General features: G+C 37.1%; 1 protein-coding gene across 4 annotated transcripts in view; it reads right to left on the reverse strand.

The window, feature by feature from the left end:
• BRWD1 (bromodomain and WD repeat domain containing 1) overlaps positions 1-12,567 on the reverse strand; it is a 116,380-nt gene that overhangs the window by 76,398 nt on the left and 27,415 nt on the right. For all 4 annotated transcript variants that reach the window (XM_032392636.1, XM_032392635.1, XM_032392633.1 and 1 more), the window contains exons 9-13: positions 5,195-5,295; positions 3,883-3,953; positions 2,207-2,307; positions 1,395-1,435; positions 508-606 (exon numbers count right to left, since the gene is read on the reverse strand). In XM_032392636.1, coding sequence (XP_032248527.1) covers positions 508-606; positions 1,395-1,435; positions 2,207-2,307; positions 3,883-3,953; positions 5,195-5,295 — 413 coding nt within the window. The remainder of the gene's footprint in view (positions 1-507; positions 607-1,394; positions 1,436-2,206; positions 2,308-3,882; positions 3,954-5,194; positions 5,296-12,567) is intronic.

Here is a 12,567-nt window from a genome sequence, read left to right on the forward strand (position 1 = left end):
CACGAAGATGCTTCTGAATATCCAGATAGAACATTTTTAAATGGCAGAGATGTGATTTGTTTATGAGCAAGGATTATCAGATTTCCAGTAAACATTCTCTCCATTCCCTACCACAGATCATTTCACAAAAATGTGATTATCAAATGTATTTTGAAGCCAAATAAAATTGTCTGAGTCATAGCAGAGAACTTAATTTCCCCTACAATTATTAAAAATAAAGCAGACATGAGGATTTCCAAAGGACTAAATTGTGAAACATTTCAGGAAAAACTGGTAAGAATTTTGATATGGTACTACCCTAGACCAGGCAAGTGTACTAGAAACATAAATGTACGGACAAATTCTTTGGGATATAGGAGATTTATGTATCTATGTATCAGATATACAGGAAGCAGCCAGTCATTTAGGTCACTGCTCTTCGCCATAGGACCTGGGGGCTCCAACCACCAGGGAGAAGGACCAAGTGATTATTAAGCCACCTGATTCCAACAAACCGTCTCCACTCACCCTGAGACTCGGGTTGCCATATCCAATAAAATGCTTCTCCACTCCAACTGCTCAAATCTCCAAATCCGTGCCGTTCCATCTCTGCTACCACTTAAGAACCTTAAAAAATTCAGAAAAACATCTTATACTTACATACATGCCACCAAGAACTACAGTCAAAGTCACAAGCAAAAACATTTTTCATGTAGCTATCCTGACTGTTAGCTGGCCTAAACGTATGTGTTAATATAAAAGACAGGGATTTAGAGCAAATCTGATAGGAAAAAAAATCGGATTTGCTAGAATTTGCCTGGCCCTATGGAGTTAAGGCACATTTCAAACTCAAACAGCTTGTCAGATTGAGTTTTGAGAAGACAATGTACACGTAGTACTTGGAGAGGGAAAAAAATAGGAAGAATTAAAGATGTGTGGGAAAATCAGTAAGAGCAAAAACTCCATTGTAAGCATCTTCATTCTAAACTCAAATTCATGCTGGCCACTGTGTAAAAATAAATCAATCTTTTAACTAAGGAAAATACTAAAAACTGCAATTTAGGAAAGGCACCTGAAAGAAACTGGGGACCACAACAGAGTATATAATTTAAGTGACAATTCTGTCACATGACACATCAACAGTGGTTGACTAGAGAGATTTTTTTAACTACTCAAACGTAAGGAATTTCATTATCTTTACACTTAATAGGAGAGCTCCTTTTGGTCACAGGACCCGGTAGAAGCTACAGTTCTTTTTGTTTAATACGTTTCCCCCACTGCGGACACTTTTCATTCAATTAATACACTTTCTACTAAGTGCCTGCAATATACAAAGTGATATATCAGCTGTACTAATATGAAGCATAGTATATTTGCCTAAAAACACACTCACAAACACAAACACACTTACTTACCGATCACCATTGTTACAAAACTGGATACTATCAACTTTATCCTGGGGGTGGAGGGGGAGGGCAGAAAACAAACACAAAAGTGATCACTCTTGTTTGTAAACAAAACAAAACAAAAAAACCCACTCCATTTTAGAACTAGAAGCACATTTGGTTTAAAGGAAGAATGTGTACTTGTGCTGCTTAGCCCCATCATTCAAACACGTATCCTACACATTTACGTGCAAAAAACCTAACTACGACTCTAACAAGACTATAAAAAACCTTTCCTTCTAAATTTAAAACTGTATTTACAATGAATTACATCTGTATAAGAATTCACATGTGGAAAGTGATCAAAAACAAAGCAGCTGAAAACAAGGCATCACTTTGATACTTACGTGCAAAAAAATTTTTTTTCTTTTAAAGTGATTTGGAACTGTTTATCAAATAACTTTATAGAACTTCCTATAGGAAAAAAGATGACCTGACCACTGAGCGCTATTCCAGAATCCTGAGAGTTATCTATCTTACTATACATTAATAAAATAGCATTCTGATTTCATGAGTGTGATTAAAATGAATAGGCCCCTTGAAACTAAACCCACCCAGATAAACTGTCATAATCAAGATTTTCGACTTAAAGCTGAAATAACCACAATATATTAGCACAGTCACATACTTAGTTGTCAATAATATCCTTCACCTTCATATATGCAACCCTTCCTACATTTAAAATTAGAATCAATAACAATTTTGTTAGCAATATTTGACTATGGACCAACAGGAATATTATTAATGATTAATTTATACAATTTTATAACATGAATACTTACTGTGTGGCTTTCAAGTTCTGCGATTTTTTCAGGTGCTTCAAAACCCAAAAAATACATTCTGATTACATGATCAGTACTACCTGTGGCTAAAAACATACCACCTGAAATAAAAATGTTAAGGTTTAAAAATTCAGTTTGTAACAAATATCTGAATCAAATTTCTATATCAAATTAAGACCTTTTATCCCCAAATTAAGTTTATCTCAATAGATCCATTTTCTAAATCACTATATAAAGACATTTTAAAATTAATATAATACAGAGTGATGTTTTAATTTATAATAAAAAATGTATGTATTTGGTCTTCATCCCTATTTCTGGCACAGAGCTCCTAAAACCCTTGGGATTTCCTAAGCAACAACACTGATAAAAGTATCTTGATACTCATAACAAATCAATTTCACCCACACCAGAGTTTATATTAACAAAGTGATTCTTGGAGAGCACCTAAGAATGGGTGTGCTGACTGCCAGAAGTACCAACCATGTCATTAGAGGGCTGGAACTTTCGGTCCCACTCCCCTGACCTCTGGGGAGGGGGAGAGAAAGGGAGGTGAATCAATCACCAATGACTTAATCAACTGTTCCTATGTAACAGAACCTCCATAAAAAAACCTAAAGGACAGGGTTCAGACAGCTTCCAGGCTGGTGAACATGTGGAGATTTGGGAAGAGTGGGGTGTCTAGAGAGTGTCCATACACTTCATCCTCTGCATCTCTTCCACGTGGCTATTACTCAATTATATCCTTTTATAATAAGCTGGAAATCTAATAAAATGTTTGAGTTCTATAAGCTGTTCTAACAAAATAATCAAACGCAAGGAGGGGGTCGAGGGAACCTCTGGTCTTTAGCCAGTCCGTCAGAAGCAGAGCTGACAACCTGGTCTAAAGGGGGGAGGTGGGGTCTTGTAGGACTAAGCCCTTAACCTGTAGGATCTCACACTGTTCTTTAGGGAGATAGTCTTAGAACGGAACTGTAGGACACCCAGCTGGTGCTGGAGAATTGCTGGATGGTGTGGAAAAACAAAAACAAAAAAAAAACAAAACACATACATCAGATGGGACTTTAATTAAAAAAGTAATTCAATCTGGAAATGTTCACTACCTGTCACTGCTTTATTAATTGTGGCAATGACCGTATGTGCTGCTACTCTGACGACGCCTGACAAAGGGGCTCTGCTTTCTAAACAGCTTCACATACCTAACCCTAGTTTCAGAATACAAAGTTCACTCACTCAAGTTTTCAGACTTTTTGGGGGAAAATCTTTGACTTCTCCTAAAAAGAAAGGTTACCACATAAGCTCACTGTACAAGAAAAGAAAATGTGCGATAATTTCACCAAAATGAGTGGAAAACAAATTTAAACTATAAAAATCTGCAGTTCAGCCCATTCAAGAAAATCACAGTTTTGGTAGATCTCACACAGGGGGCTCATGTGGATACCTTAAGCCTCCTTTTGCCAGCTGTCTGACTCTGATTACCATTAGAAATCAGAGAATGGTAGAATGGGGGAGTAAAAGACAAGAAAAAAAGCTAATGAAATAAACATCTTGGATTAAGCCTAATGAAATGGGCAGAAGTCATTTACCATCCATCTGATAAATGCTCTTAGCAATAACACGATCATCCAATAAATGATAAATAAAACTAAGAAGAAAAATTACTAAATTTATCTTACCAACACTAAAAGAAGAACAAAGCATCTGAACACCTGGTCTAGGCTTTTCCGTGAACTTCAGGGGACGTGGACTTTAAAAAAAGATGCAATTTTTAAAACTCATTAGTTCAACACATAAACAGGGTTTATAATGATGGTTTTAATCTAGCATATTTAGTATTATAACCTTATTTATAAAGTACCTCACAAGTATCTCTGCATATGCTATTACGGCTGGACAGATTCTGGAAGGCTCTGTCCAATCCCTATGTTCACAAGAACCCTACCCCACAGCAAGAGCGGACCTACCAACCCCATCTCGTAACTGAGGGACTAAAACTTCGAGTGCAAGTGAACCCGCCATCCAGGTGGTAGGGCAGGGTATACAGCCACCAGGGAACAGCACTGCTCAGCAGAAACTATGCGAGCCACACGTGTAACTTTCAATTTTTACAGTAGCCACAGTAAACGTAAAAAGATAAAATCAGTTTTATTTCATTTAACCTAATATATCCAGAATATCACATCAATATGAATAAAATATTGAGAACCTTAGATCCTTCTTTTCATACTGCATCTTTGAAATCTTCCACAATATACGAAATACATACTACATCTCAATTTGAGCAGTTTTCATCAAAGATACTTTATCTATATTCGGTTTCATAAAACTCACAGTTGAAAAACTAAATTCACATAGTCAGGTTATTTGAAATATGCTTAAAGGTTCTGTGATTCCTGAATCAAGTATCAGTTTTTAAGATGAAACTAATAATTCAGTTCCTCGAATGCACTACCCACGTCTGAAGTGCTCGACAGTCACACACCGCTGGTGGCTACCGTCCTGGACAGCACATCTCTAACATTTTTCAAAACATTTCACATACATACGATGTCACTTTTTTCCCCCATAAAATGTGCCCACTAAGATAGAATAGCTGCGCTTCTTTCACATATCCATCTAAATAGTACATTGTAGGGGCACCTGGGTGGCTCAGTCGGTTAGGCATCAACTCTTGATTTAAGCTCAGGTCATGATCGCAGGGTTGTGAGGTCAAGCCCCACACCGGGCTCCACACACAGTGTGGATTCGGCCTGAGATTCTCTTTCCCTCTCCCTTTGCCCCTCCCCTGTGCGCTCTCTAAAATAAATCTTTATAAATAAACAAACGAACAACACACTGTAAACAGTCAATAGGGCACTAACGCTGTATATAATAAAAAGTAAAAAGGCAACCACAATATAGAACTTCCCTTTATAATCAGACTTCATCTCATTAGACTAAATTAAACACTAAAGAAAGAAAACTTATCACATAATTACAGCCACTTACCTGAATTTCAGGGACTCTAAATCCCACTGCCAGAAACAAACTGTTCCGTCAGCACCAGTAGAGACCATGTATCTTTGGGAGCCTTTGGCCATTGGGCTAAACTAAAATGCAACCACACAGACAATTCTGTTTCCTGAGCTTCTACCGAAGTCATAGTTTAATGGTTTTTCAAAGTTAATTTCAACTGACACACTTAAGTAAAATATAAGACTTACAAAATACAGGTGACAGTATAGTGAAAAATCACAACCTAGGTTATCTCTAATTTATAAATGTAATGTGATCTCAGTAAAAGATTACTTTCAAAACTAATAAACAAGAAAAACTTTTACAAAGAGAAAGTGAAGTCCTGGTCTTATCAATATGAAAGCATAATACAAAGTCTCAATAATGAAAATTATGGGTCATGGTAGGTACAGTGACAGAATGACCAATGGAAAAATATACTATAAAGTCCAAATGGACCTTAATATAAAAGCTAAGATAAAGGTGCCAAAATTGGTTGCGGAAACAATGAATCACTGCATAAATGATTTACCAACTGTGCGGCAATCTGGAAACTATTCTTTGGACTGTACATCAGGATCAATTCCAAGTAGATCAAAAATTCAAGTATTTAAAAAGAAAGCTATAAAAGTATTCTAAGAAAACACAAGAATTATACCTAACTTCAGAAATGAGCTAACACTTAGGTTTAACAAAGTTCAACTGTGTTATACAAACAAGCTATTAGACCAATTTGGACCAGAGACACCCAACAAGGCTTAACAGATAGAGAGGAAAATACAAAGAAAACAAGGAAAACACACTAGGCAAAAGAATATGAACAAAAGTACCAAAGTGAGAGGGAATATGGTATGTGACAGCAACAGAAATATCTATATGACTAAAGTGCTCATTTTTGCAAGCAAGTGGTGGAGGAATGGATTAAATGAGTAGAGAATCTGGACCCAATAAGAGCAAGAAGTAACTGCAGTTCTCAAGTAAAACCCAAAAATGTGTCAGACAGCAATATACAATAGTCACTGGAAGGGAACAGATAAGAAAAACAACTAAGAATCAATCCACTTAATCTAAAAACCTTAACCAGAAGGAAGTACTCCCTTCCTTTCCCCAGAATGGGGAGGAAAAAGCCATGAAGAACACCACAACTTGCTGACTAATGAGTCATTCAACACAAAGGAGGTTAGCAAACAAAGACCAGGCTGCCATTAACAGAAAAGGAAGAGCTGGGAAGAAATTTTTTTAGGTTATTTACATAATTATTTATCACTACAACATCCCAGAGAGACATAGTTTATTTATTATCTGTTTCATGATTTTTCTCAAGATTATACACTTTGTAAGGGAGGTAGGATTTGAACCTAATACTTCTTCAAAGAAGCTTCTCCTAATTTCCTTCTCTTCAAGTACAGGAAATGAAGGGTTTTTCAATGTTGAAAGTGATTGCTTACATCTAAACAGATGTGTCCCAGAATACGGACTAAAACTGAGTTTTGGAGAATATCCCGTTAAAATTAATAACTGAAGATAATTAGTATCAAATATTGTTAATTAAAATTAAAATACCACAGTAAAATTTGTAAATCTGCACAGAGTACTTTAAGAATTCTAAACCTGAATTTCTGCAGAAGAGTTAACTCCTTTAAGTCACCTATGTTCTAACTAAATCTAATTCTTAGATACACAAGTCGTATTGCACCATACTGTCTTCTCTGTAACACCTTTAAAGTATTTTTAAGGGCACCTGGGTGGCTCAGTCGTTGGGCATCTGCCTTCGGCTCGGGTATGATCCCAGAGTCCTGGGATCGAGCCCCGCATCCGGCTCCCTGCTCCGTGGGGACCCTGCTTCTCCCTCTCCCACTCCCCCTGCTTGTGTTCCCTCTCTCGCTGTGTCTCTCTCTGTCAAATAAATAAAATATTTAAAAAATAATAATAATAATAAAGTATTTTTAAATATCTAGCACGGCAAAAGATGTGAGGTTTGTTTTGCTTAGGGGTTTTTGGGGGGGGGGGGGGGGGGAGAAGGGCTCTTTGTGCTTATTTTCTTCTAAATGAACTTGATGGCATGCTAAAGTCCATTAAAACAAAGCAACTGGTATTTCAAATATAAACACACTAACTTTATACCAAGACTTGGAGAGAGATGCTATCTTTACATCACTGAATCTTCATTCAGGAGTATACTAGACATTTTCACTAATATAGATTATTCCCTCCTCCACCCCCTGACCAGCGACCCCAAGGTTCTGTCATTATTTTTAAGACTTTTCTTCATACAGACTTTTCCCATTTCCTGGTTTATGTGTTTGAAGGCTTTTGTTGCTACTGTGAATTATGTTTTTACTTCGTTACATCTGCTAATTAGTTATGGTGGTTTATAGCAAAGTTTTGGTTTTAGGACATAGGTCCTATATTCATTCGGTTTACTAAGATCTCAGGAGTTCTAATAAGTTTTAATAAAATTCAAAAGTGAGTCCTCTGAGCTTGGAGTTTTCTTTTTAATTTTTTTTTTTCAGTGCCCAACAGGCATTATTAACCTTTCAAGCCTTTCCTTCACTGTTTCTAAGCAGCAACATTCCTCAAATGCAGATCACTGACAGCCAGCCATGCTTCATTAATCATCCTCAAAGCTACTCATCAGGGACCATAATACTTATTTCTGCATACTGAAAGTGAGTCTCACTTTTCCAAGACAGGTTAGGTAAGTCCTGCACAAAGGAAACAGTAGGAGGCATGACTTCTCAGTCGCTGGTGGCTTCGTGCTTCTGTACTACAGTCTCACATGGCTACTTCCAAAGTCAAAACAGTTTTGAAATCTACACATTTTCAGTAACTTTTCGGTATATAACATATGCCTGGGTGCATAATAACTTCTACTTTTACAACTTGTTTGGTGGCAAAATAAGTTTTTCATGTATGCTGATCCTCTGCTTTGCTATTAAAGAGTGCACTACCCGAAGGTAGTTAGCTACCCTATCACCTGCTAAATGCAAATCTTTCCTGTTGTTTATTACATGTGCATTCTAGACAAAGCTGTGGAGGGGGAAAATTTGTACAACATAAAACTCACCATTTTAGCTATTTTAAAATGTACAACTCACAGAGCACCTGGGTGGCTCAATCAGTTAAGCATCTGACTAAATTTTGGTTCAGGTCATGATCTCAAGAGTCATGAGATCCAGCTCCACACAGGGCTCCACACTGAACATGGAGTCTGCTTAAGATTCTCTCTCTCTCCTTTTCCCTCTCCCCCTCCCCCTTCTCATTCTCTCCTCCTGTCTAAAAAGATAAAAATAAAATGTACAGTTCAGTAGCATTTAGTACATTCACATGCTGTGCGGCCACTGCCACTATCTGGTCCCAGAGCTATTATTTTAGAAGATAAATGGTAACCTGTCAAAGCATTTTCAATGGATTCTCATGGGCTTTTTAAAGTGTATCATACATATAATATGGCGCCATACTTGTCTCTTGCCAGACATGGATAGAAGTGAACCATGTGGACCTGAATCACAACACTTCAGCCCTAAGACCCTCAGCATGCATGAGTCTCCTAAGAACAGTGACTTTCTACTCCATAACTATAATAAGCTTGTCAGCACTCAAGAAATGTAATATCAATATAATACTATTATGTAATATATGGTTCATATTGAAATTTATCCTAATTTCTCAAATGTGCTTTATAGGCTTTCTTCACTCCTAAAGCCAAGACCAAATCAAGGCTCACACATCACATTTATACTTGTACCATTTTCTTAGTTTCCTTATATGACACTTTATTTTCTTGCCTTTCTTGAAACTAAACTTTTGAGAGAGATAGATTTCACAGACTGTTTCTTTTTTTTTTTTTTTAAGATTTTATTTATTTATTTGAGAGAGAGAATGAGAGACAGAGAGCACGAGAGGGAAGAGGGTCAGAGGGAGAAGCAGACCCCCCTGCTGAGCAGGGAGCCCCATGTGGGACTCGATCCCGGGACTCCAGGATCATGACCCGAGCCGAAGGCAGTCGCTTAACCAACTGAGCCACCCAGGTGCCCACAGACTGTTTCTTAATTTGAATTTGTCTGACTGCTTCCTCATGAGATTCAGGTTAAACTTTTTTAACAGAAATACTACATAGGTGGATAAGAAATTTAACTACACAGCTTTATAGTTATAGATCTATTCAGATTTTCTTCCTTTTTGTGGCAGTCTTGATAAGTGTTTTTCTGAATATTTACCTGTTGCATCTTAATTTTCAAATTTCCTATATAGCCATCTTAATTTTCAAATTTCCTATATAGCCATTTAAAATATTCTCTTTTTAGGGGTACCTGGCTGGCTCAGTCAGAAGAGCAACTCTTGATCCCAGGGTCAGGAGTTTGAGCCCCACACTGGGGGGGGGGGGGTTAGAGATTACATCAAAAAATTTTTTAAATAGGGGCGCCTGGGTGGCTCAGTCGTTAAGCGTCTGCCTTCGGCTCAGGTCATGATCCCAGGGTCCTGGGATCGAGCCCCACATCGGGCTCCCTGCTCAGCGGGAAGCCTGCTTCTCCCTCTCTCACTCCCCCTGCTTGTGTTCCCTCTCTCGCTGTGTCTCTCTCAGTAAAATAAATAAATTTTTTAAAAAAAAAAAAAAAAAAAAAAAAATTTTAAATAAATAAAATATCCTCTTTTTAATGTCTAAAGGGTCTATAGAGATGGCCCTCTTCAAAGCTGACAATGGTAATTTTTGACATTTTCTTCTTACCTGAGCATTCTTAAAGCAACATTTTTGGTCTTTCAAAGAACTTTTGGCTTTGCTGATCCTCTCTCTACTGTTAGGCTTACTTTTCTATTCTTAATTTCTGTACTTATCTTCCTAATGTTCTTGTCCTCTATTGTTTCCTATTCTAACTTTCTGAGAAATACTTGACCCCTGAATTTCAGCTTTTTTAAATACATGCATTGAGGGCTATAAATTTCCCTTTGGGCATAGCTTCCGCTGTGTATTAATAATCTTATGCCATGTAACAAATTACCCCAAAATGTAGCTACCAAAAACAATATATATTCATACCCCAAATCACTAAGGGTCAAGAATTCAGGAGCAGCTTAGGTGGTTCTGGCTCAGGGTCTCATGAGATTACAGCAGATGTCAGCCTGCGCTTACGTGGGGGGTGGCGGACCTGCTTCCGAAAGGCCTGACTCAACATGCCTATGGCAAGAAACTTCAGTTAATTGCCATGAATGTTATGGAACAGTCCATAGGGCTGTTTGAGTGTCCTATCAACATGGCAGCTGGTTTCCCTCAAGATGAATGAGTCAAGAGAATAAGACAGGTCAAGAGGCATGAGTCCAGAAGGCAAGAATTATTGAACACCATCTTGGTGGCTGCCTACCAAACTCTATATCCCACAATACACAATACCTAATATTTTCATTGATCAGTTCAAGTATTCTTAAATTTTTATTGTGATTTCTCCTTTAATATGTGTATTATTTAAAAGTATACTGCTTAATTTGAGGATTATTCTCCCATTAATTCTGGCTGTTAGTAATTTCTGGTTTACCTACACTACTGTCAGAGAATATATACTTGGGATTATTTCAGTATTTTCAAATTTGTTGAGAAGTTGCTTTAAGGGTCAGAATGTGGATAGTATTTACATAAACACCCCACTTATGACTACAAAGAAATGATGCAGATATCATATGCAATGTTTCAATCTGGCATCCAGGTCAAGGTCATCATTTGTTGTTCAAATCAAGATTTCTTTATAGCATAGGTTCTTCTTTCAATTATGGAGAGATGGAGGTGTGTTAACCTCCCACTATGATTATATTATGGAGGTCCATTTTTCCTCATAAATTCTATTTTTGCTTTATGTATTTTGATGCCACATTCCTAAATTTAGAACTCTTCTATCTCATGAAACTTTTTATTATAAATTGTCCCTCTTTGCCTCTAAAAATGTTAAGTGCCTTAAAACCCTATTAGCTAATATTAGAATGCTACACCAGCCTTATGGTATTTGCAAGTCTTCCATCCTTTACTTCCAGCCTCCCTATAGCCTTATAGCAAAGATGGGGTTTTGTTTCTTAGTTCCGTCTGAAATCTTTGTCTCTCACTGGAACCACCTAATGCACTTACAAATAAAGTGTTCATGAACATACTGCTACCTAATCACAGCCTGGCAGCATCCTAGGTCTTCCCACCTTTCTTTCACTCTTTCTTGCCCTTTTTTTTTTTTTTTTTTTTAATTATTCCGTATTTCCCCCTCTATTAGCTTGGTAGTTACACACTCTATTACAATTCTTTTAGTTGTTATTTTGGAGATTACAAAATCCATCTTCATCTTATTAAAAGTCTACTTCTCAAACAATGCAAAGATGTTAAAAATACTAAAGTTACCTCCTCCTGATATACAAGCTTTTACTATTATTTGTTAGATTCTCTGTAATAATTTTTAAACCCATAAGCTATTATACTTGTATACAATCGATGTTTTTTTTCATGTGCTCACACACCTTTTTTTTTTTTTTTAACTCTTTATTCCTTCTTGCATCTCCAAGCCTGGGATCACATTTCCCTCTCGGCCTATTACTATTTAGAATTCCCCCCTTAGGGCTGTTCCCTTGCTAGGAAATTGTCTGAAAATGTGTTTAAAGCACTATTTTCGATAGGTTCAGAATTCCTGACAGGCAGTCATTTCCTATTAGCACTTTATTTATTTAAATAAATCCAAATGTAAGATTTTTATTTATTTATTTTTTATGTATTTAGCCCAACATGGGGCTTGAGCACACGACCCTGAGATCAAGTTGCATGCTCTACCAACTGAGCCAGCCAGGTGCCCTTATTAGCACTTTAGAAGTGTTTCTTGGTCTATTGACTTCCACTATCCTACTGAGAAGCTAATCATCAGTCTTAGTGCTTCTTTATTTTTTCTTCTGCTTACTTAAAGATTTCTCTGTAGGGTGATGTTCAATAGCTGTAGTCTTCTGTATTCTTCTTTATTCTGCTCAAGATCCCCAGTGTTTCTGCAATCTGTGGCTCTATTTCTCCAGTGCATTTTGCAAAATTCTCGGCTGTTACCACTTCAAATACAGCTCTGCTTCATTCTCTCCTCTTGTTCAGGAAACCCAATTACACATGTGGCATATGTATGTACAGACATGTAGTATCTTTTTTAGCAGAGCCTGAGAGTCCAACCTCCTCCTGCTGTGCTTCAATCCATTTATTTTCTTCCAACCTCACTTCCAGTTCATTAAATCTCCAATTTCTTCAGTCATGTCTAATGTATTAAAACCATCCACTCAATTCTGAAATTCAGCTTTTTATTTCAACTCTAGAATTTCCTTTGTACTAACTTGCAGTTCTCTGCTGCAATTTTTTCCATTCTAAT

The sequence above is a fragment of the Phoca vitulina genome, unplaced genomic scaffold, assembly GCF_004348235.1.
Source record: "Phoca vitulina isolate PV1807 unplaced genomic scaffold, GSC_HSeal_1.0 scaffold68, whole genome shotgun sequence".
NCBI classification, from domain to species: Eukaryota; Metazoa; Chordata; class Mammalia; order Carnivora; family Phocidae; genus Phoca; species Phoca vitulina.